Source organism: Bombus flavifrons, chromosome 17, assembly GCF_040668555.2.
Source record: "Bombus flavifrons isolate JBK064 chromosome 17, iyBomFlav1_principal, whole genome shotgun sequence".
In the NCBI taxonomy this organism is placed as follows: domain Eukaryota; kingdom Metazoa; phylum Arthropoda; class Insecta; order Hymenoptera; family Apidae; genus Bombus; species Bombus flavifrons.
In genome coordinates, this window is record NC_138458.1 from 7,358,645 (window position 1) to 7,385,432 (window position 26,788).

General features: G+C 32.0%; 2 protein-coding genes and 1 long non-coding RNA gene across 4 annotated transcripts; 1 reads left to right on the forward strand and 2 right to left on the reverse strand.

Moving 5' to 3' along the window:
- The first annotated feature begins 1,652 nt into the window (after positions 1-1,652).
- LOC138188873 (CD63 antigen-like) lies at positions 1,653-6,721 on the forward strand. Its single transcript, XM_069131011.1, has 5 exons — positions 1,653-1,835; positions 5,280-5,468; positions 5,681-5,851; positions 6,112-6,297; positions 6,467-6,721. Exons 1-5 carry the CDS (start codon positions 1,761-1,763, stop codon positions 6,650-6,652), a joined length of 807 nt encoding a protein of 268 aa, XP_068987112.1. The 5' UTR covers positions 1,653-1,760; the 3' UTR covers positions 6,653-6,721.
- On the reverse strand, positions 5,377-5,798 carry LOC138188877 (uncharacterized). The gene is made up of 2 exons (XR_011175724.1): positions 5,668-5,798; positions 5,377-5,574 (listed from the first exon to the last, which is right to left on the reverse strand). It is a non-coding gene; the product is annotated as an uncharacterized LOC138188877 (long non-coding RNA).
- Positions 6,722-7,057: 336 nt separating the features above from the next.
- On the reverse strand, positions 7,058-9,311 carry LOC138188872 (alpha-ketoglutarate-dependent dioxygenase alkB homolog 4). 2 transcript variants are annotated; one of them, XM_069131010.1, is made up of 6 exons: positions 8,881-9,311; positions 8,400-8,525; positions 8,027-8,119; positions 7,674-7,911; positions 7,481-7,604; positions 7,058-7,261 (listed from the first exon to the last, which is right to left on the reverse strand). In XM_069131010.1, exons 1-6 carry the CDS (start codon positions 8,980-8,982, stop codon positions 7,111-7,113), a joined length of 834 nt encoding a protein of 277 aa, XP_068987111.1. In that variant the 5' UTR covers positions 8,983-9,311; the 3' UTR covers positions 7,058-7,110. The 2 variants fall into 2 exon arrangements, with proteins under 2 accessions (XP_068987111.1, XP_068987110.1); XM_069131009.1 differs by having other exon boundaries at positions 7,481-7,911; positions 8,881-9,307.
- Between the last annotated feature and the right edge of the window lie 17,477 nt (positions 9,312-26,788).

Sequence of the window (26,788 nt, forward strand, 5' to 3'; positions counted from 1 at the left end):
CATCACATATTTGACATAGTTCTTCTTTGTTTCTATGTATATTATGGTTTAGTTTCGGGCAACCTACTCTATTACTTGTATAAGATAATTGCTATTTTACTGGTCGTTTCCAGTTGAATCATGTAAGTTTATTGAAAGCAGCTTAAAGGGAACTTGAGCGAAGAAAAGGTTCTTGGTTTGAAATAAAATCAAGCACGGTTCGTAATACTTTTCAGTGTATGAATAATGAACGTGTGCTGAATTACATACCCACATAATAGGACGCATGAGTCATGATCTATGTTTTCACGCATGGGCGTAGCGGCTGGTCGATGTGCCAATGCCGACCATTTGCAGGTTCTTTATGTTACAGCTTGATGCCTAGCATTTTCCTAAATGTCACACGATGTAAATTTGATGATTACGTGACCTACGTGATATATATAGCTATATTTAAGCATACAATAAAAGTTGAAAATCTCTGAATATTAGTATTGTTACAAGGGAGATATAAAAAACACAGTTTGAAACATAAATATCGAATCGATAATGTCACTAGTAAAGCGGCAATTGACTGATAAATCTTGTTACATAATTAAATATTATGAACAATTTATAACTTTAAGCTTTAATTATGCAATATACTATATATCGAATACTATGAATAATATTATATACAATACATCATGCAAAGGGGTGTGGGAGTGAATGGTACGTGAAAGAATGGATGTAAACGATTGAGAGTATGTAAAATCTACAAGTAGTTTCTAATGACAAATGGATAAACTGTAACTATAAGGTGAATTAATGAAAAGAAAAAGAAAATAAAAGTTGAAAATGGTCCCATTGAAATTGAATACTAAGACTTACTATTATCATAGATCAGCGCTTTTGAAACTTTCTCCATTCACATCCTCATTTTACCCGGAAAATTTTACGCAAATCCCGTTATATACATAGAATATAAGAAGCATAACATAAATATATCAACGTTCTTCAGAATTCAATCGTCAATGACAAAGACGTCGTTTTGCAACAAACATGTAGTACATATAAAGTGTTATAAGCGTGTTCATGTTTATGTAAAAAGGAAATTTTAGAAATTGCTGAAAATTCTATCCTAATTCCAAGCAAAAATCCATTTAAACGATTTTTTTAAAAAGCTGGTGTTTTATACCTATGTTGATTAATAACTTGATGAATTCTTGAACCTTTGACCCCTTAATGACAGATGATTGATATTTTTCATTTCACTGGTCTTGCGGCAGTTGCAAAAATTTCCACGAACTCATATTTCTGTTACGCGATCTTATATTAAATCGGGAACCATAGTTTAGGAAGAATCGAAAACATCGAAAATTCTATTGCTACAGTGACGATAACGATGACATAATATTACGATAGGAAATTCTAAATTGTGTGTTACCGTATTGAATCAAATTCTTTAGTCGAAGCTCGCAGCAGAATTAATCTTTCTTTTCACGATTTAATGATTTTGTTTAGTCAACTATTATATTTATTATAACGTGTGTTTCCGCGAATACCTACAAAAACAGACAAGGACGAATAGGTGTTGAGTAAAGAGAAGGAAAGGAGAGAGATATAGAGAGAAAGAAAATAAACGGATAGATGCTTATAAAAACAAGTAAGCAGCGCTACGTGTGTCGTCGGTACGTATGCCGCTTTATCAGTAGATAATACGATACATCGAATCAAGTTTAGGTGTTTCCACGTTCAGTTCCGTAGTGCACCTGCGTGAAAGAGGATTCTCGGACACCAAAATGGCTGCCACACACCTCGACGTTGGCCTACGTTGCATCAAGTACCTGCTTTGCGCGGTTAACTCCCTCTTTGTGGTCTGTAGCCACATTCTTTTATTCTCTTTTCGCCTATCCTTCGAAGAACATACGTCGCGTTTATTAGATACGTACAAAACCGATTTCTACCTCGACCATTAACCAAATAAATATTCGTTCGATCATATCGATATTAATATTTCTTTTCATCCATTTATCGTATCAATTTAATCGTGAATTCAACTGTTCACTTTTCTCATTTTCTTTCCGATTCTAAATGCATCCTCGTGCGTTATTTATAATTTTCCACCGATATTGCGTTCTTAATCTTTAATTAATTAATCGAGTAACAAGTTACGAATTAATCAAAGTGATGATAATTAATGCAACGTAACCTTCCCGTCGGTATATATATTATGTATACATATTGAAACATTTATGGATAAATACGAAACAAATAAATAGGAAAATAGTAACAAATGCTAGGTAGAAATAATGCAATTTATTTATTTTCACATATTTCTATTTGTTTCACTATTTTCCTTCAAACAGATATTCACACAAGCATAAAGTGACAAATCTTTATGTAGTATATGGAGTATAATACATATATAATTTCCAATAAGGTACGATCAATCATATATCAATTATAAAATTGTTATAAAAAAACGAACAAAATACCAAAATAATTCAAGATATTTGAAAATAATCGGCTAACCTAGTATGTAAGGTAACAATTGACCTATAATAGTAATTTAATAAATGTGATCTACGTTAGTATAACGTGCGAGAAGGTGCCACCTATTTTAGTAATCCTTCAGGAATAGACTTATTGTGTAATTAATTAATTATTTTACATTAGATCCGTGAATTTTACTTTTTTCAGCCGTCTGTATCTTAGTGAGTTGTTGATCAAATCGCTGGCTAATGTATTTGCATGTATATTTATGCGTGCAACGGAAACTTGAGTAGTTGCATCCTGAAATGTATGCGATTAAATGGGCAAGTAATAAGTAAGTACACGTTAATCGAATCGCGAGGAAAAAATGAGAACGATAAACGGGGTCGAGGTTGACTACGACGATAACCATGGCGACGTCAATTTTCCCTATACTCGGCCCTAAGATTCAACAAGTTAGGTCGACCCTCGATATAGACGCGGATCATAGATCTACTCTGTTGTTCAGACGTACAAGAGGATCGATATCGGCTAGGTGAGGTCGTCCCCGATGAATTATTACCGTGCAGTAAGTCTGCAACGTCGCGAACCATCAATGTTTATCCCTTGCCCCCTCTTCCGTTCTTTCGTCATTTTCTTACTCGCTTGCATTCGACAAACTCCATACAACGGCCAACCGATAAATTAAAAAAGGAAAAGAAAACAAGAAGAAAGAACAGCAATACATAACCTAAAAACAGCGATACACAATACATTGCTTATTTTTTACTTTCTATATGAATAAAAATCATCAAGATACTAGGATATGAATTTTACTAGCTACGGAAATTTGCTCCTTTATAGAACGGAAATAATGTGGTTTCATTGTTCAACGATAAAAAAATTGTATGAAATAGATCTGCTGTTTCGTGATAGAATGAAAATTCTCATTCTCCGCGATTGGCATCAGAATTGGTAATCGTTATCTTGCAAACGTAAATGACTTGTCTTATCAGCTCAGATATTCTTGTAGTCTCATTGGTAACGATAAGCGAATTCCACTGTTTTCTTTCTTGTAAAATGTTGCATTCAGCGGAAAAATACGTACACACTTTTTAAGTGATATTATACGATAAGGGGTTCGACAGCCCCTATTTGATGGACATACATATATTTGTACGACCTACATACTGCGCAAATATCGTTTAAATACAACCACATTAGTATCATTAACACGTTTCGTAACTTTTAAAAGCTGATATCATTAATTCATTGAGTTTTTAAAAAATAAATATCTTTGACTACTTCCTTCTTTATGTAACGGGAATTTTATTCAATCTAAAATAACATTAACCTAGAAGTGGTAATTTTAACATTTTCCTCCATTATACTATAAAATCTAGATTATTATATCATTTTTCGCTGTCTCTTAAAATGTTCCGTCTATTTTAGGAATAACGATGAAATTCGTGCTTTTGTTTTTGAAAATGAAATTGTAATAAAGAACTCAGATGCACATATAAATTGCAAAAGTTCTAATTAATTTGTTTAACTGAAATTAATATTTTTGTAATATTTTTGCTACGCGTGCTAACTGCTAATTTTTATATAGCGTAAATTAAACATTTTGTTCAATATTTTGTAATATCTAGAGGAGATCACGTGAAAAGTGATGCATATTGTTTTCCCAGATTTGTTAGAAAATTAGATTTTTCTGCATATTGTACTACAATATCGTAGGCGTATAAAATGCTAACGTACAAAATTTTGTTAACCGAACTTTACGTTTACTAAAAAAATAATTATACGACAATCAGTGAAACTTTCATGCAAAATTTTTATTTTACCGATGTATAATTTATTATTATTTCCCGTTGCATTTTTATGCATATACTATTAATAGTGCATAAGGGAAATGAATTTTTTAAATCACTTTGGAAGTTGCAGGTTCAAATATTTTTATCATCCAAATCATTAAAGTTATTGCAAGAATGATTGTTGCTCTATGATTAAATATAAGTATCGTAGTATATCGCTAAAGAAAAAGAAAATAAAATTTGTTTTAACATTTGTTTGTATTGTTAGATTTTACGTGTATAATAATTTTAATATCTTACATTTCTTAAAATTCAGTACGAACAATGAATGTTTGTAAGAATATAAACTTTTCATGTTAACGAAAGATGTACTTTATATAAAGCACGGATGTGATTATAATAAAATTAGATAGAGCTGTATTATAGTAAAGGAGTTACATCATACCTTAATTGTCGGTTCCAATGAAAGCCCTTTCGACGATGACTCGACTCTACTCGACTCTACTTTGTACGGGTGTGTCTACTTAAATCATATTAAAAATAAAAAAATTTGGAACATAAAGAATTGATATTATCATCGGCGACATTATAATAATATCAACAATGCCAAATACTTTGTCATTGACGTTAAAAATTAACAAATATATATGAAATATTGAAATCCAATCATGTATTTATCTATATCTATATAAAATACCAATGTGTGCACATTTTTAAGTATCAGTTAGGAATTTTACGTTCAATTTCATTGATATGAAAATACATTATATATATGTATATAAGTAAAAATTTGATAGAGTACTCAACTACTATGAATGCTTTAATAATTCTTAGTAAAATAGTTATTGCAATTAATTATCTATATATGGAATAGAAGTTCGTAATTTAAAATAAAAATATAAAAATAATTTAATTTTCTCCAGTAATATTTTTCACTTATATTATTATAATATTATGTTATAGACCCAGATATTAATTTACAAATCCTACATTTTTTATAAAATTATAATAGAAATTATTTATTTATAGTTAACGGGGATAATGATAATATCCATTGGAACAACAATTTATGCTGTATATGAAGATTTCTCCCATTTTTTGGATCCTAGCTATTTTTCTCCAGCAACCCTCTTAATCGTTGTTGGGATATTTGTTTTTATAATAGCTTTCCTGGGTTGTTGCGGAGCTCTTAGAGAGAGCACCTGTATGGTTCTTGTGGTGAGCATCCTAATATTTCTTTTTCTGTATTATGTGAAGGTATCGTATATTAAAATTTGATAAATTTTATATTATCTCTCTTTCTGTTTTATATATTTCGACTTTGCTGGAACAATTTTATCCGTTATTAAATTTATTTATCTAATACTAATTTGTTTATTTCTTATTTAATATGTAACAAATAATAAAAATATATTACTATAATTGCATAGTTCGCAGTATCGCTTTCATTAGTTCTTGTCTTGGAACTGATCGCTGGGATTGCAGCTTATGCTCTTCAAGATGGAATAAAAAATCTTCTTGCTGACAAAATTAATGCGACCATGCATCAATATGAAAAAAGTGACGAAGCTAGGAGTGCCATTGATTTTCTACAATCAAAAGTAATATTTCAATTTCTAGGATACATATACATATATAAAAACAACTAATTTATATATATATAAATAGATATTTCTAGTTATTTGCACAAGCAGGGACTAAATCAATCTCGTTACGTTTTTGTAAAATTAAAACAGAATGTTTCAAAGATATTTCTAAAATTGTTCCTTTTCTACATTATATAATTGTCATCTGTCAAAATTACTGATTTGTTAAACATTTAACAAATGTTGTTTACATAATAGAATATATTATTCAACAGCTCTATTGTTGTGGATACAATGGATACGAAGATTGGGAAGAACAAGGAATGACTATTCCTTTATCTTGTCCTCCGAGAGATAATAAAAATATTTATGTAACTGGATGTATCAAACATCTTTCAATTATCATTCACAGGAGTGCCCTTTATATTGGTACTGGAGCTGTAGCCATTGCTCTTATTCAGGTTAGTATTTATTATGTTTATTCCTAATTCGACATATAATTTAAGATATACTTTATTACAGTTTGATATTGTAACAAATCTAAAATAAATTTAAATTAGTTGGCATATCAATAAAAATGTAATTTTTCGGTTTTAATTGAGCATTTCATACATTCTAATTTATTTTTAGTTAACTGGAATAATGTTCGCCTGTATGCTAGGCCGAGCAATTAGAAGACAAAAAACAGAAAGGGAGAGACGTCGATGGGAATTAAGAGAGAGTTTAGTTAATGGTTACCAACCATTGGGAAAATCAGATCCCTTTACCACTTTTCCTGTTGTTTACATGTCCTCTGAACCTTTGAAGAATTCATAGAATTCTCTACTTTTGTTATGCATTCTTAATATGAAATAATTTTATTTATATTAAAATAGTATCTTTCAATTTTTTGAAGTTCTAAAAGTCAATATCTTTATTTTGTAATGAAAATTATTTTTCATATTCCCTTCTTCATTTCTTGTTAATGAAGATCGATTTTTATATATTGCTCTAAATTTAATACTTTTTTTCGTCAGTTTCTTTTAGAAATTAAATACCTAATAGTAGATATCTAATTTCATTTATTATTACGTTTCTATAAAACTGTAGCTGTAGATATATATGTGTGTATATATATATGCTTATATTTACTTATATATATATATATATATATATATATATATAGAAGGATCTAATATATTTTCATAATACATAATGAAACGTACAAATATTTCGTACAAATTTTATATTACATACTTTGTTGGAATAAATTATTTTCAAACCTTAGTCACACTTCATTGAAAGACCGAAGCTCTCTTTAAGAGTTCTTTGACTATTTCATTATTTGTTGAGGTGCATAAATATGGAGGAGTTAATTCGCGATAAGCCAAACAAATTCGCTTAGAAGTTATATCTTCTCTTAAAACACAATGTTCCCATTTATACCTACAAAAAATATAGAAGAGAATCTAGTAATTACGTAAATAATGCAATAAAATTCACATTCATTATATTCTATTTTATCTATGTTATAAAATACTTTCTCAAGTTGTACCTGACAATTAAAATAATTGTATAACTAAATTTGCCAAACAATTACAGAAATATAATACGATATAGATGTTTAAGTACTAATTCGCCATGTCTGTAAGAAAAATTTCTTGCCTTGCACTATCATAAAGAATCATAAGCGATCCCTCTGGCATTGGGAGCCTTACAACGATATCTTTATTACTTTCATTTTTATCATTTGTATCAAATTCGAAGCCTTCGAGTATAGTGGAATACTCTGCAACGCTTTCTAAATTATATTTTGTATCTGGACCATGGTAAGGACTCATTGTTAAAACTGAGTTACCCATGACATTCACAGTAACTATTCTTTCACCCCAAATCCAGCAGTCATCGATATGTGGATCTATTGAAGCTCCTCGTAGCGGATCATACTCTAAAGTACATTGTTCTACCGTTTGGAAATTATTAAGCATGGGTACTTGGCAAAATTTTTGTTGCACAAATTGAGTAGACTTTGGAAAACCATCAAAGGAACCCAACTGAAGCTTTCTTTTCTTGAAGTTGCATTTTGGACCAAAATTCTGGAGTTTTTAAATTATGTCTTAAATCTTCCTATCTTATCTATTAATAAACTTTATCGATATCTCAAAATTTTATAATAATAAATGTAGTTATATATTATACTGTTTGAAATACCTGTTTCCTTCTTCCACTCTGAGAAACTTCCCAAGGTATTTTTTCAAGCGCGTTCTTCAATGAATTAATTTCCCAAGGATTTAGAAAATCTAGCTTTGTATAAAAGTGAATATAAAACAATAGGTTAATATTAATTTCTTACGAATATTATCTCAAATATAAATAATAATAATAAAATTATTATTCTAACAATACTTTTTATCAAGTTCTCTTCACTAAAAAATCTTACTTCTTTTTTTATAATTGATGGTTGATAATCTCTTGTTATATTCTTAAATGTAAATTAGTTTGAAAGGGAAAATTAACGAATAATATTACCATGAATTAGAAATTAATTAATGGAAGGATGTATCGGATACAGGTAAGTAAATACCTTTATATATACACCAGGAAATTCTATGGCTGTTCCTCGATGATACGGATGATTTTTGTAAAGATCAACATCCCAACCAGGCCACGATTTGTCACAGTTTGGACAATATACATAACTGGAACATTTCTAAAATATTATAATCCATAATAGTTAATAAGACATAGAAACAAATTTTAAATGTTATGTGTATAAATTTAATAAAAAAGTAAATTATCTAGTTCAATAACAATGTTACCTTTCATATTTTGTACATAAAACAGTAACTTTGCCTACATTACTACATACTGCCTACATTAAAAATTACATACTTGCGTTAGAAAATCATTTGTTTCATTGACGGATAAATTAAATAATAAATAAATAATTTAAATCTTTCATAAAAAATATTAAAAATAGCAATGCTACCAAATAAATTAATTGTCCAAGTATATAACATAATAGAAAACTTATTTGTAAAAAAGACAAACTTTTGGGACATAACCTCAAAATGAGTCTTAAGATTGGGTTTCACAATCTTATGTTCAGTTTCGCAGAGAAGACAAGATCTTATTCCCTTGCAACCACAAGAACGCACTGTTTCCATCCTTTAATAAGTAACAAAGAACTTAAAAGTCGCTAAATACTTATTTCGAACTATATTCATATGTACATATGTATACATATTTTAGACACATAGTACGTGAAAGTCAGGGAACTAAAGGACAATGTCGATGCGATAGCATAAGAAGGGTAATACGTTGGTTGGGTCTTCTATACGTGTTAACTTTATTCGAAATTACTAGAATAGTTTACTATCGACTATAAATCTCCTCGTTTATAATAATGCCTTTATAATAAACTTTTCAACTGATAATCTTTTTACAATCTTCTTTTGACAGAACATTAGCACATTGCCAAGTGTATACCAACAGGTATACAAGGAACACACGACTGGATGACATCGTACAATGAACATCGAAGAATTGAACTTTTTCGAATTAAATTATCAATTTACAACATTTGCGTTATTAATTTGTAAGATTCAAGCTATTAATTTACAACATTTAAACTATTCTTTTCTAACAATTTACTATTAATTTATTAACTAATTCAATGGATTAATTTATTAACATTTGAACTATTAATTTGAAACATATAAACTATTGTAGTATCGTAGTCAGATTGTCTAAGAAATATCGGGTGAACTATAAACAATTTTGCGAGAGAGCCTAAGTGCCGACAGGCCGAAAGGGTCGGGAAACTTCAATGGGCCAAGCGGCCCATCAATGTGTCGTCGGTCCTTCAGTCTAGTAATTACGCGGAAAAAGGCGACGTGATCAGGATCGCGGACGGTTACGGAACACGTACGTGGTGGGGGTATGAGAAGAACAAAGGGATGCTTAAGGAAGAAAGGCAAGTTAATCGGCAGTCGTGAATTGATAGTCGAATTGTGAGGAGGTAGTTAGTTGCGAGTCGAGAGTTGAGCTGAGAAAGTTGAGTCGAGACAGAGTTGCCGAGTTGTCATGAGTTGTAAACTATTAGTTGTGAGTTATTAATTATCAATCTAATTGTCTTAGTTATATCGTATTACTACATTAAGTTCACGTTAAATAACCATCGTTTCCTGTTTAATCCACTGTAAGTAGATCCATCTATCACTAAATTTATCATATAGAATAGAAATCATTGGAAATCCTAATTTCTAATATTTCTGAATAAATAATCCTATACTATTAATTTACAATATTTAAAATATTAATTTATAACATTTAAACTATTAATTTGTAACATTTGGAACATTAATTTATAACATTTAAACTATTAATCCTTTGCGGACGGGGCCGCGTATCTTGTCAGGTTCAAAATAATGTTCGTCACCACTATTATTACTATCGAACATGTTCTTTCTGGAACTTTTAGGCATCGTGTATAAGGTATTGTAAAAAATATATAAAAAGCTTTGTGATTCATCTGGTAATGCCATTGAAAGATTGAAATTTGTTCTGACTCGACTATCATCCTGCATCGCAAGTTTACGTTAAACGGAAGATAAGTTTTTTGAAGATCTAAAATCTTCATAACATAATACTGTTTAGTTTATTATACCCATGCCCAAATACGCATAAGATTATCGCTCAGAAAAATAGAAGTACGCCAGCCATTTCTAAATAACTGTCCGGAACTGTGAACAGATTCAGGCAGCTATATGTCGACACGCGTCCGCAACGGTAAAAAGACTTGGGCAGCTATTTGCCGACACTCGTCCGCAAAAGGTAAATTTAATACATTTGGAACAATAATTTATAACTTTTAAACTACCCTTTGTACTCGACCGCCTTTTCGGTTGGTCGTAGCAGCAGCTCGAGACAATTTTGCGCGTATGTGACGAGTGTATTGTAGGTAATATAAAATGATTTTATATAAAAATTAATTTAAAAAGACATTATATTTTAATAATTCATATATATTTACATCTTTGAAAGTATAATTTTTTAATATTTTTTTGTATCTTTTTATTACGATAATTTATAAAACGTCTGCCATGATGCATCCTTGGCTTGTCGGGACAAGTATCGTAATAATAAGTTGTTTCGCGTCTTTCTCCTGCTTTGTTTCGGTAAGAACACACATAACAATACTTTTTTGTTCTTGTTAAAATTACATGGAGCTTTCCATTTAACCGAATTTCATCACAATTAGCAGTCGATGTCGAAGCTCGATCTCGTGGTTGTCCAATATCTCCTCTTAACTGGTCTACTAAAGTTTTTGTAAATCGCAGGTGGTTAAATGGCTTCTCGTTCTTCTGTCTTTTTTTTATAGAACATGTGAATTAATTAAACAAATTTCCAAATCCATTTTTTTAGACATTTTTACAACATTTAAGCCATTAATTTTCCTTTAAGCTGTTTATTTACAACATTCGAACATTTAATTTATAACGTTTGACCTATTGATTTGAAGCATTTAAAATAATAATTTACACCATTTAATACATTGAATTACAACGTTTGAGTTGTTAATTCAGGGCCTTTGAATCATTAATTTATAACATTTACGCTATTTATTTGTAACATTTATACCATTTATTAACGACATTTAAAAGGTACATTTGTGATATCTGCAAACCGTTTCTGTTTGGTCGACCGTTGGCATTTTGCCACGTGTATACCAACAGGTATGCAAAGAACACATTTACCCTCGTGCGACGTCAGTTGTGTTTCAACCAGTGTACAATGCAGATCGAAGAATTAAACTTTTACGAATTAACTTATTAATTTATAACATTGCGGCTATTAATTTGTATCATTCAAAGTATTAATTTACAGTGTCTACCTATTCTTTTCTTACAATTTACCATTAATTTATAACCTTTTAAACTATTAATTTATAACGATTGACCTATTGATTTGAAGCATTTAAAATAATAATTTACACCATTTAATACATTGAATTACAACGTTTGAGTTGTTAATTCAGGGCCTTTGAATCATTAATTTATAACATTTACGCTATTTATTTGTAACATTTATACCATTTATTTACGACATGTAAAAGGTACATTTGTGATATCTGCAAACCGTTTCTGATTGTTCGACCGTTGGCATTTTGCCACGTGTATACCAACAGGTATGCAAGGAACACATTTACCCTCGTGCGACGTCAGTTGTGTTTCAACCAGTGTACAATGCAGATCGAAGAATTAAACTTTTACGAATTAACTTATTAATTTATAACATTGCGGCTATTAATTTGTATCATTCAAAGTATTAATTTACAGTGTCTACCTATTCTTTTCTTACAATTTACCATTAATTTATAACCATTTAAACTATTAATTTATAACGTTTGACCTATTGATTTGAAGCATTTAAAATAATAATTTACACCATTTAATACATTGAATTACAACGTTTGAGTTGTTAATTCAGGGCCTTTGAATCATTAATTTATAACATTTACGCTATTTATTTGTAACATTTATACCATTTATTTACGACATTTAAAAGGTACATTTGTGATATCTGCAAACCGTTTCTGTTTGGTCGACCGTTGGCATTTTGCCACGTGTATACCAACAGGTATGCAAAGAACACATTTACCCTCGTGCGACGTCAGTTGTGTTTCAACCAGTGTACAATGCAGATCGAAGAATTAAACTTTTACGAATTAACTTATTAATTTATAACATTGCGGCTATTAATTTGTATCATTCAAAGTATTAATTTACAGTGTCTACCTATTCTTTTCTTACAATTTACCATTAATTTATAACCTTTTAAACTATTAATTTATAACGATTGACCTATTGATTTGAAGCATTTAAAATAATAATTTACACCATTTAATACATTGAATTACAACGTTTGAGTTGTTAATTCAGGGCCTTTGAATCATTAATTTATAACATTTACGCTATTTATTTGTAACATTTATACCATTTATTTACGACATTTAAAAGGTACATTTGTGATATCTGCAAACCGTTTCTGTTTGGTCGACCGTTGGCATTTTGCCACGTGTATACCAACAGGTATGCAAAGAACACATTTACCCTCGTGCGACGTCAGTTGTGTTTCAACCAGTGTACAATGCAGATCGAAGAATTATACTTTTACGAATTAACTTATTAATTTATAACATTGCGGCTATTAATTTGTATCATTCAAAGTATTAATTTACAGTGTCTACCTATTCTTTTCTTACAATTTACCATTAATTTATAACCATTTAAACTATAAATTTATAACGTTTGACCTATTGATTTGAAGCATTTAAAATAATAATTTACACCATTTAATACATTGAATTACAACGTTTGAGTTGTTAATTCAGGGCCTTTGAATCATTAATTTATAACATTTACGCTATTTATTTGTAACATTTATACCATTTATTTACGACATGTAAAAGGTACATTTGTGATATCTGCAAACCGTTTCTGATTGTTCGACCGTTGGCATTTTGCCACGTGTATACCAACAGGTATGCAAGGAACACATTTACCCTCGTGCGACGTCAGTTGTGTTTCAACCAGTGTACAATGCAGATCGAAGAATTAAACTTTTACGAATTAACTTATTAATTTATAACATTGCGGCTATTAATTTGTATCATTCAAAGTATTAATTTACAGTGTCTACCTATTCTTTTCTTACAATTTACCATTAATTTATAACCATTTAAACTATTAATTTATAACGTTTGACCTATTGATTTGAAGCATTTAAAATAATAATTTACACCATTTAATACATTGAATTACAACGTTTGAGTTGTTAATTCAGGGCCTTTGAATCATTAATTTATAACATTTACGCTATTTATTTGTAACATTTATACCATTTATTTACGACATTTAAAAGGTACATTTGTGATATCTGCAAACCGTTTCTGATTGTTCGACCGTTGGCATTTTGCCACGTGTATACCAACAGGTATGCAAGGAACACATTTACCCTCGTGCGACGTCAGTTGTGTTTCAACCAGTGTACAATGCAGATCGAAGAATTAAACTTTTACGAATTAACTTATTAATTTATAACATTGCGGCTATTAATTTGTATCATTCAAAGTATTAATTTACAGTGTCTACCTATTCTTTTCTTACAATTTACCATTAATTTATAACCTTTTAAACTATTAATTTATAACGATTGACCTATTGATTTGAAGCATTTAAAATAATAATTTACACCATTTAATACATTGAATTACAACGTTTGAGTTGTTAATTCAGGGCCTTTGAATCATTAATTTATAACATTTACGCTATTTATTTGTAACATTTATACCATTTATTTACGACATTTAAAAGGTACATTTGTGATATCTGCAAACCGTTTCTGTTTGGTCGACCGTTGGCAGTTTGCCACGTGTATACCAACAGGTATGCAAAGAACACATATACCCTCGTGCGACGTCAGTTGTGTTTCAACCAGTGTACAATGCAGATCGAAGAATTAAACTTTTACGAATTAACTTATTAATTTATAACATTGCGGCTATTAATTTGTATCATTCAAAGTATTAATTTACAGTGTCTACCTATTCTTTTCTTACAATTTACCATTAATTTATAACCTTTTAAACTATTAATTTATAACGATTGACCTATTGATTTGAAGCATTTAAAATAATAATTTACACCATTTAATACATTGAATTACAACGTTTGAGTTGTTAATTCAGGGCCTTTGAATCATTAATTTATAACATTTACGCTATTTATTTGTAACATTTATACCATTTATTTACGACATTTAAAAGGTACATTTGTGATATCTGCAAACCGTTTCTGTTTGGTCGACCGTTGGCAGTTTGCCACGTGTATACCAACAGGTATGCAAAGAACACATATACCCTCGTGCGACGTCAGTTGTGTTTCAACCAGTGTACAATGCAGATCGAAGAATTAAACTTTTACGAATTAACTTATTAATTTATAACATTGCGGCTATTAATTTGTATCATTCAAAGTATTAATTTACAGTGTCTACCTATTCTTTTCTTACAATTTACCATTAATTTATAACCATTTAAACTATTAATTTATAACGTTTGACCTATTGATTTGAAGCATTTAAAATAATAATTTACACCATTTAATACATTGAATTACAACGTTTGAGTTGTTAATTCAGTGCCTTTGAATCATTAATTTATAACATTTACGCTATTTATTTGTAACATTTATACCATTTATTTACGACATTTAAATAGTACATTTGTGATATCTGCAAACCGTTTCTGTTTGATCGACCGTTGGCATTTTGCCACGTGTATACCAACAGGTATGCAAGGAACACATTTACCCTCGTGCGACGTCAGTTGTGTTTCAACCAGTGTACAATGCAGATCGAAGAATTAAACTTTTACGAATTAACTTATTAATTTATAACATTGCGGCTATTAATTTGTATCATTCAAAGTATTAATTTACAGTGTCTACCTATTCTTTTCTTACAATTTACCATTAATTTATAACCATTTAAACTATAAATTTATAACGTTTGACCTATTGATTTGAAGCATTTAAAATAATAATTTACACCATTTAATACATTGAATTACAACGTTTGAGTTGTTAATTCAGGGCCTTTGAATCATTAATTTATAACATTTACGCTATTTATTTGTAACATTTATACCATTTATTTACGACATTTAAAAGGTACATTTGTGATATCTGCAAACCGTTTCTGTTTGATCGACCGTTGGCACTTTGCCACGTGTATACCAACAGGTATGCAAGGAACACATTTACCCTCGTGCGACGTCAGTTGTGTTTCAACCAGTGTACAATGCAGATCGAAGAATTAAACTTTTACGAATTAACTTATTAATTTATAACATTGCGGCTATTAATTTGTATCATTCAAAGTATTAATTTACAGCGTCTACCTATTCGCTTGGCCTCAGGGTCGTCGAGGCCGTCCTACCAAACTGGGACGATTGGTTGGACGGCGGCGGGCCCGCCCTGACCTATAGGGCGACGCAGGTACTTACCGGGCATGGATGCTTCGGTGAGTGTCTGCACAGGATAGGACGGGAGGCGACAGCGCGTTGCCAGCATTGCAACGCGGGCGTGGACTCGGCGCAACACACGCTGGAGCACTGTCCGGCGTGGGCGTTGCCTCGCAGCGCCGTCGATTCTGAGATAGGGGGAGACCTCTCTCCACCGGCGGTGTTTGGTGCGCTGCTGGCGAACGAGAGGAGTTGGAAGGAGGTCGCCACATTCTGCGAGCAGGTGACGCTGCGGAAGGAGGTGGCGGATAGCGAGAGAGAGAACGGAATTCCCATCCCGAAAGGATAGGCGGACGGCGGGGGGGGGGGGGGGGGGGGGGGCGTGGGCACGCCACTTCCAGGCGAGCTCGGACTGCTTCGCCGTCACGTGGGTCTTAGGCGTCGGCCGCTTCGGCGCCACGGTGCCGCTGAATCGCCTGGTCGGGGAACCAGGAGGTCTTGCATGGCGGCCCGTCGGGGATGGCGCGATGCGCGGTGGCAGCATTGCAACGGGGGCGTGGACTCGGCGCAACACACGCTGGAGCACTGTCCTTCGTGGGCGTTGCCTCGCAGCGCTCTCGATTCTGAGATAGGGGGAGACATCTCTCCGCCGGCGGTGTTTGGTACGCTGCTGGCGAACGAGAGGAGTTGGAAGGAGGTCGCCACATTCTGCGAGCAGGTGACGCTGCGGAAGGAGTTGGCGGATAGCGAGAGAGAGAACGGAATTCCCATCCCGAAAGGGTAGGCGGACGGCGGCGGGGTGTGGGGGGGGCACGCCACTTCCAGGCGAGCTCGGACCGCTTCGCCGTCAGGTGTGTCTTAGGCGTCGGCCGCTTCGGCGCCACGGTGCCGCTAAATCGCCTGGTCGGGGAACCAGGAGGTCTTGCACGGCGGCCCGTCGGAGGTGGCGCGATGCGCGGTGGCAGCATTGCAACGGGGGCGTGGACTCGGCGCAACACACGCTGGAGCACTGTCCTTCGTGGGCGTTGCCTCGCAGCGCTCTCGATTCTGAGATAGTGGGAGACATCTCTCCGCCGGCGGTGTTTGGTACGCTGCTGGCGAACGAGAGGAGTTGGAAGGAGGTCGCCACATTCTGCGAGCAGGTGACGCTGCGGAAGGAGTTGGCGGATAGCGAGAGAGAGAACGGAATTCCCATCCCGAAAGGGTAGGCGGACGGCGGCGGGGTGTGGGGGGGGGCTCGCCACTTCCAGGCGAGCTCGGACCGCTTCGCCGTCAGGTGTGTCTTAGGCGTCGGCCGCTTCGGCGCCACGGTGCCGCTAAATCGCCTGGTCGGGGAACCAGGAGGTCTTGCACGGCGGCCCGTCGGAGGTGGCGCGATGCGCGGTGGCCGCGCATCGCGCCGTTAGTTATAATTGCATAACTCGAGGTGGACTCGGCGCGGAGGGGACTCGTGATGGCATGCTAATGAGCGTTTCTAGGGTCCTCACCGTAATGCGCCAGGGACGGCCACCGTGGAGGTTTTAGCCGGTACGAATCCGGCACTACCCAGCGCTCTCTCCCCGGAGGGCGCGGGGCGCCTATGAAGGTTTCCTCCACGAAAAAAAAAAAAAAAAAAAAAGTGTACAATGCAGATGGAAGAATTAAACTTTTACGAATTAACTTATTAATTTATAACTGTTGAGGTTATTCGATGTATAACCTTAGATGTAGAGAAAAACTAGTGGATAAATTGTAAGGCAGAAAATATATTTAAATATAAATGTAATTATAAGTAAGAATACAATTTGAGCTGGTCCAGATCCGCACGCTAGCTGTGTTACCCAATAACTGAAAAAAAAACGCCGAAGCCAACGTCGCTTGTCTATTGTTTGTGGTCTGACTTCGTCGCAGTATTTTGTCTACGCGCTGTCGATGGCTTCAGTGCTTGAGAAGCTAAAAAGACCAGATGTAGAGTTTTCTTATAAGTGGTGACCACTTCAACAATAACATAGCGGCTATTAATTTGTATCATTCAAAGTATTAATTTACAGTGTCTACCTATTCTTTTCTTACAATTTACCATTAATTTATAACCATATAAACTATTAATTTATAACGTTTGACCTATTGATATGAAGCATTTAAAATAATAATTTACACCATTTAATACATTGAATTACAACGTTTGAGTTGTTAATTCAGGGCCTTTGAATCATTAATTTATAACATTTACGCTATTTATTTGTAACATTTATACCATTTATTTACGACATTTAAAAAGTACATTTGTGATATCTGCAAACCGTTTCTGTTTGATCGACCGTTGGCACTTTGCCACGTGTATACCAACAGGTATGCAAGGAACACATTTACCCTCGTGCGACGTCAGTTTTGTTTCAACCAGTGTACAATGCAGATCGAAGAATTAAACTTTTACGAATTAACTTATTAATTTATAACATTGCGGCTATTAATTTGTATCATTCAAAGTATTAATTTACAGTGTCTACCTATTCTTTTCTTACAATTTACCATTAATTTATAACCATTTAAACTATTAATTTATAATGTTTGACCTATTGATTTGAAGCATTTAAAATAATAATTTACACCATTTAATACATTGAATTACAACGTTTGAGTTGTTAATTCAGGGCCTTTGAATCATTAATTTATAACATTTGCGCTATTTATTTGTAATATTTATACCATTTATTTACGACATTTAAAAGGTACATTTGTGATATCTGCTAACCGTTGCTGTTTGATCGACCGTTGGCTCTTTGCCACGTGTATACCAACAGGAATGCAAGGAACACATTTACCCTCGTGCAACGTCAGTTGTGTTTCAACCAGTGTACAATGCAGATCGAAGAATTAAACTTTTACGAATTAACTTATTAATTTATAACATTGCGGCTATTAATTTGTATCATTCAAAGTATTAATTTACAGTGTCTACCTATTCTTTTCTTAAAATTTACCATTAATTTATAACCATTTAAACTATTAATTTATAACGTTTGACCTATTGATTTGAAGCATTTAAAATAATAATTTACACCATTTAATACATTGAATTACAACGTTTGAGTTGTTAATTCAGGGCCTTTGAATCATTAATTTATAACATTTACGCTATTTATTTGTAACATTTATACCATTTATTTACGACATTTAAAAGGTACATTTGTGATATCTGCAAACCGTTTCTGTTTGATCGCCCGTTGGCACTTTGCCACGTGTATACCAACAGGTATGCAAGGAACACATTTACCCTCGTGCGACGTCAGTTGTGTTTCAACCAGTGTACAATGCAGATCGAAGAATTAAACTTTTACGAATTAACTAATTAATTTATAACATTGCGGCTATTAATTTGTATCATTCAAAGTATTAATTTACAGTGTCTACCTATTCTTTTCTTACAATTTACCATTAATTTGTAACCATTTAAACTATTAATTTATAACGTTTGACCTATTGATTTGAAGCATTTAAAATAATAATTTACACCATTTAATACATTGAATTACAACGTTTGAGTTGTTAATTCATGGCCTTTGAATCATTAATTTATAACATTTACGCTATTTATTTGTAACATTTATACCATTTGTTTACGACATGTAAAAGGTACATTTGTGATATCTGCAAACCGTTTCTGTTTGTTCGACCGTTGGCATTTTGCCACGTGTATACCAACAGGTATGCAAGGAACACATTTACACTCGTGCGACGTCAGTTGTGTTTCAACCAGTGTACAATGCAGATCGAAGAATTAAACTTTTACGAATTAACTTATTAATTTATAACATTGCGGCTATTAATTTGTATCAGTCAAAGTATTAATTTACAGTGTCTACCTATACTTTTCTTACAATTTACCATTAATTTATAACCATTTAAACTATTAATTTATAACGTTTGACCTATTGATTTGAAGCATTTAAAATAATAATTTACACCATCTAATACATTGAATTACAACGTTTGAGTTGTTAATTCATGGCCTTTGAATCATTAATTTTTAACATTTACGCTATTTATTTGTAACATTTATACCATTTGTTTACGACATGTAAAAGGTACATTTGTGATATCTGCAAACCGTTTCTGTTTGTTCGACCGTTGGCATTTTGCCACGTGTATACCAACAGGTATGCAAGGAACACATTTACCCTCGTGCGACGTCAGTTGTGTTTCAACCAGTGTACAATGCAGATCGAAGAATTAAACTTTTACGAATTAACTTATTAATTTATAACATTGCGGCTATTAATTTGTATCATTCAAAGTATTAATTTACAGTGTCTACCTATACTTTTCTTACAATTTACCATTAATTTATAACCATTTAAACTATTAATTTATAACGTTTGACCTATTGATTTGAAGCATTTAAAATAATAATTTACACCATTTAATACATTGAATTACAACGTTCGAGTTTGTTAATTCAGGGCCTTTGAATCATTAATTTATAAAATTTACGCTATTTATTTGTAACATTTATACCATTTATTTACGACATTTAAAAGGTACATTTGTGATATCTGCAAACCGTTTCTGTTTGATCGACCGTTGGCTCTTTGCCACGTGTATACCAACAGGTATGCAAGGAACACATTTACCCTCGTGCGACGTCAGTTGTGTTTCAACCAGTGTACAATGCAGATCGAAGAATTAAACTTTTACGAATTAACTAATTAATTTATAACATTGCGGCTATTAATTTGTATCATTCAAAGTATTAATTTACAGTGTCTACCTATTCTTTTCTTACAATTTACCATTAATTTGTAACCATTTAAACTATTAATTTATAACGTTTGACCTATTGATTTGAAGCATTTAAAATAATAATTTACACCATTTAATACATTGAATTACAACGTTTGAGTTGTTAATTCATGGCCTTTGAATCATTAATTTATAACATTTACGCTATTTATTTGTAACATTTATACCATTTGTTTACGACATGTAAAAGGTACATTTGTGATATCTGCAAACCGTTTCTGTTTGTTCGACCGTTGGCATTTTGCCACGTGTATACCAACAGGTATGCAAGGAACACATTTACACTCGTGCGACGTCAGTTGTGTTTCAACCAGTGTACAATGCAGATCGAAGAATTAAACTTTTACGAATTAACTTATTAATTTATAACATTGCGGCTATTAATTTTAATCAGTCAAAGTATTAATTTACAGTGTCTACCTATACTTTTCTTAAAATTTACCATTAATTTATAACCATTTAAACTATTAATTTATAACGTTTGACCTATTGATTTGAAGCATTTAAAATAATAATTTACACCATTTAATACATTGAATTAGAACGTTTGAGTTGTTAATTCAGGGCCTTTGAATCATTAATTTATAACATTTACGCTATTTATTTGTAACATTTATACCATTTGTTTACGACATGTAAAAGGTACATTTGTGATATCTGCAAACCGTTTCTGTTTGATCGACCGTTGGCATTTTGCCACGTGTATACCAACAGGTATGCAAGGAACACATTTACACTCGTGCGACGTCAGTTGTGTTTCAACCAGTGTACAATGCAGATCGAAGAATTAAACTTTTACGAATTAACTTATTAATTTATAACATTGCGGCTATTAATTTGTATCAGTCAAAGTATTAATTTACAGTGTCTACCTATACTTTTCTTACAATTTACCATTAAATTATAACCATTTAAACTATTAATTTATAACGTTTGACCTATTGATTTGAAGCATTTAAAATAATAATTTACACCATTTAATGCATTGAATTACAACGTTTGAGTTGTTAATTCATGGCCTTTGAATCATTAATTTATAACATTTACGCTATTTATTTGTAACATTTATACCATTTGTTTACGACATGTAAAAGGTACATTTGTGATATCTGCAAACCGTTTCTGTTTGTTCGACCGTTGGCATTTTGCCACGTGTATACCAACAGGTATGCAAGGAACACATTTACCCTCGTGCGACGTCAGTTGTGTTTCAACCAGTGTACAATGCAGATCGAAGAATTAAACTTTTACGAATTAACTTATTAATTTATAACATTGCGGCTATTAATTTGTATCATTCAAAGTATTAATTTACAGTGTCTACCTATACTTTTCTTACAATTTACCATTAATTTATAACCATTTAAACTATTAATTTATAACGTTTGACCTATTGATTTGAAGCATTTAAAATAATAATTTACACCATTTAATACATTGAATTACAACGTTCGAGTTTGTTAATTCAGGGCCTTTGAATCATTAATTTATAAAATTTACGCTATTTATTTGTAACATTTATACCATTTATTTACGACATTTAAAAGGTACATTTGTGATATCTGCAAACCGTTTCTGTTTGATCGACCGTTGGCACTTTGCCACGTGTATACCGACAGGTATGCAAGGAACACATTTACCCTCGTGCGACGTCAGTTGTGTTTCAACCAGTGTACAATGCAGATCGAAGAATTAAACTTTTACGAATTAACTTATTAATTTATAACATTGCGGCCATTAATTTGTATCATTCAAAGTATTAATTTACAGTGTCTACCTATTCTTTTCTGACAATTTACCATTAATTTATAACCATTTAAACTATTAATTTATAACGTTTGACCTATTGATTTGAAGCATTTAAAATAATAATTTACACCATTTAATACATTGAATTACAACGTTTGAGTTGTTAATTCAGGGCCTTTGAATCATTAATTTATAACATTTACGCTATTTATTTGTAACATTTATACCATTTATTTAGGACATTTAAAAGGTACATTTGTGATATCTGCAAACCGTTTCTGTTTGATGTACCGTTGGCACTTTGCCACGTGTATACCAACAGGTATGCAAGGAACACATTTACCCTCGTGCGACGTCAGTTGTGTTTCAACCAGTGTACAATGCAGATCGAAGAATTAAACTTTTACGAATTAACTTATTAATTTATAACATTGCGGCTATTAATTTGTATCATTCAAAGTATTAATTTACAGTGTCTACCTATTCTTTTCTTACAATTTACCATTAATTTATAACCATTTAAACTATTAATTTATAACGTTTGACCTATTGATTTGAAGCATTTAAAATAATAATTTACACCATTTACTACATTGAATTAGAACGTTTGAGTTGTTAATTCAGGGCCTTTGAATCATTAATTTATAACATTTACGCTATTTATTTGTAACATTTATACCATTTGTTTACGACATGTAAAAGGTACATTTGTGATATCTGCAAACCGTTTCTGTTTGTTCGACCGTTGGCATTTTGCCACGTGTATACCAACAGGTATGCAAGGAACACATTTACCCTCGTGCGACGTCAGTTGTGTTTCAACCAGTGTACAATGCAGATCGAAGAATTAAACTTTTACGAATTAACTTATTAATTTATAACATTGCGGCTATTAATTTGTATCATTCAAAGTATTAATTTACAGTGTCTACCTATTCTTTTCTTACAATTTACCATTAATTTGTAACCATTTAAACTATTAATTTATAACGTTTGACCTATTGATTTGAAGCATTTAAAATAATAATTTACACCATTTAATACATTGAATTACAACGTTTGAGTTGTTAATTCATGGCCTTTGAATCATTAATTTATAACATTTACGCTATTTATTTGTAACATTTATACCATTTGTTTACGACATGTAAAAGGTACATTTGTGATATCTGCAAACCGTTTCTGTTTGATCGACCGTTGGCATTTTGCCACGTGTATACCAACAGGTATGCAAGGAACACATTTACCCTCGTGCGACGTCAGTTGTGTTTCAACCAGTGTACAATGCAGATCGAAGAATTAAACTTTTACGAATTAACTAATTAATTTATAACATTGCGGCTATTAATTTGTATCATTCAAAGTATTAATTTACAGTGTCTACCTATTCTTTTCTTACAATTTACCATTAATTTGTAACCATTTAAACTATTAATTTATAACGTTTGACCTATTGATTTGAAGCATTTAAAATAATAATTTACACCATTTAATACATTGAATTACAACGTTTGAGTTGTTAATTCATGGCCTTTGAATCATTAATTTATAACATTTACGCTATTTATTTGTAACATTTATACCATTTGTTTACGACATGTAAAAGGTACATTTGTGATATCTGCAAACCGTTTCTGTTTGTTCGACCGTTGGCATTTTGCCACGTGTATACCGACAGGTATGCAAGGAACACATTTACCCTCGTGCGACGTCAGTTGTGTTTCAACCAGTGTACAATGCAGATCGAAGAATTAAACTTTTACGAATTAACTTATTAATTTATAACATTGCGGCTATTAATTTGTATCAGTCAAAGTATTAATTTACAGTGTCTACCTATACTTTTCTTACAATATACCATTAATTTATAACCATTTAAACTATTAATTTATAACGTTTGACCTATTGATTTGAAGCATTTAAAATAATAATTTACACCATTTAATACATTGAATTACAACGTTCGAGTTTGTTAATTCAGGGCCTTTGAATCATTAATTTATAAAATTTACGCTATTTATTTGTAACATTTATACCATTTATTTACGACATTTAAAAGGTACATTTGTGATATCTGCAAACCGTTTCTGTTTGATCGACCGTTGGCACTTTGCCACGTGTATACCGACAGGTATGCAAGGAACACATTTACCCTCGTGCGACGTCAGTTGTGTTTCAACCAGTGTACAATGCAGATCGAAGAATTAAACTTTTACGAATTAACTTATTAATTTATAACATTGCGGCCATTAATTTGTATCATTCAAAGTATTAATTTACAGTGTCTACCTATTCTTTTCTTACAATTTACCATTAATTTATAACCATTTAAACTATTAATTTATAACGTTTGACCTATTGATTTGAAGCATTTAAAATAATAATTTACACCATTTAATACATTGAATTACAACGTTTGAGTTGTTAATTCAGGGCCTTTGAATCATTAATTTATAACATTTACGCTATTTATTTGTAACATTTATACCATTTATTTAGGACATTTAAAAGGTACATTTGTGATATCTGCAAACCGTTTCTGTTTGATGTACCGTTGGCACTTTGCCACGTGTATACCAACAGGTATGCAAGGAACACATTTACCCTCGTGCGACGTCAGTTGTGTTTCAACCAGTGTACAATGCAGATCGAAGAATTAAACTTTTACGAATTAACTTATTAATTTATAACATTGCGGCTATTAATTTGTATCATTCAAAGTATTAATTTACAGTGTCTACCTATTCTTTTCTTACAATTTACCATTAATTTATAACCATTTAAACTATTAATTTATAACGTTTGACCTATTGATTTGAAGCATTTAAAATAATAATTTACACCATTTAATACATTGAAATCCAACGTTTGAGTTGTTAATTCAGGGCCTTTGAATCATTAATTTATAACATTTACGCTATTTATTTGTAACATTTATACCATTTATTTACGACATTTAAAAGGTACATTTGTGATATCTGCAAACCGTTTCTGTTTGATCGACCGTTGGCACTTTGCCACGTGTATACCAACAGGTATGCAAGGAACACATTTACCCTCGTGCGACGTCAGTTGTGTTTCAACCAGTGTACAATGCAGATCGAATAATTAAACTTTTACGAATTAACTTATTAATTTATAACATTGCGGCTATTAATTTGTATCATTCAAAGTATTAATTTACAGTGTCTACCTATACTTTTCTTACAATTTACCATTAATTTATAACCATTTAAACTATTAGTTTATAACGTTTGACCTATTGATTTGAAGCATTTAAAATAATAATTTACACCATTTAATACATTGAATTACAACGTTTGAGTTGTTAATTCATGGCCTTTGAATCATTAATTTATAACATTTACGCTATTTATTTGTAACATTTATACCATTTATTTACGACATTTAAAAGGTACATTTGTGATATCTGCAAACCGTTTCTGTTTGATCGACCGTTGGCACTTTGCCACGTGTATACCAACAGGTATGCAAGGAACACATTTACCCTCGTGCGACGTCAGTTGTGTTTCAACCAGTGTACAATGCAGATCGAATAATTAAACTTTTACGAATTAACTTATTAATTTATAACATTGCGGCTATTAATTTGTATCATTCAAAGTATTAATTTACAGTGCCTACCTATTCTTTTCTTACAATTTACCATTAATTTATAACCATTTAAACTATTAATTTATAACGTTTGACCTATTGATTTGAAGCATTTAAAATAATAATTTACACCACTTAATACATTGAATTACAACGTTTGAGTTGTTAATTCAGGGCCTTTGAATCATTAATTTATAACATTTACGCTATTTATTTGTAACATTTATACAATTTATTTACGACATTTAAAAGGTACATTTGTGATATCTGCAAATCGTTTCTGTTTGATCGACCGTTGGCATATTGCCACGTGTATACCAACAGGTATGCAAGGAACACATTTACCCTCGTGCGACGTCAGTTGTGTTTCAACCAGTGTACAATGCAGATCGAAGAATTAAACTTTTACGAATTAATTTATTAATTTATAACATTGCGGCTATTAATTTGTATCATTCAAAGTATTAATTTACAGTGTCTACCTATTCTTTTCTTACAATTTACCATTAATTTATAACCATTTAAACTATTAATTTATAATGTTTGACCTATTGATTTGAAGCATTTAAAATAATAATTTACACCATTTAATACATTGAATTACAACGTTTGAGTTGTTAATTCAGGGCCTTTGAATCATTAATTTATAACATTTGCGCTATTTATTTGTAATATTTATACCATTTATATACGACATTTAAAAGGTACATTTGTGATATCTGCTAACCGTTTCTGTTTGATCGACCGTTGGCTCTTTGCCACGTGTATACCAACAGGTATGCAAGGAACACATTTACCCT

Bases quoted from the DNA above. Each gene is read 5' to 3' on its own strand.
- LOC138188872 (XM_069131009.1), bottom strand. From the start codon at position 8,982: ATGGAAACAGTGCGTTCTTGTGGTTGCAAGGGAATAAGATCTTGTCTT. The intron at 8,526-8,880 runs GTTATGTCCCAA...ATAATATTTTAG, and splicing joins ATCTTAAGACTCATTTTGAG to AAATGTTCCAGTTATGTATA. The intron at 7,262-7,480 runs GCAAGAAATTTT...TATTTTTTGTAG, and splicing joins ATTCTTTATGATAGTGCAAG to GTATAAATGGGAACATTGTG.
- LOC138188873 (XM_069131011.1), top strand. From the start codon at position 1,761: ATGGCTGCCACACACCTCGACGTTGGCCTACGTTGCATCAAGTACCTG. The intron at 5,469-5,680 runs GTGAGCATCCTA...ATAATTGCATAG, and splicing joins GCACCTGTATGGTTCTTGTG to TTCGCAGTATCGCTTTCATT. The intron at 6,298-6,466 runs GTTAGTATTTAT...ATTTATTTTTAG, and splicing joins TAGCCATTGCTCTTATTCAG to TTAACTGGAATAATGTTCGC.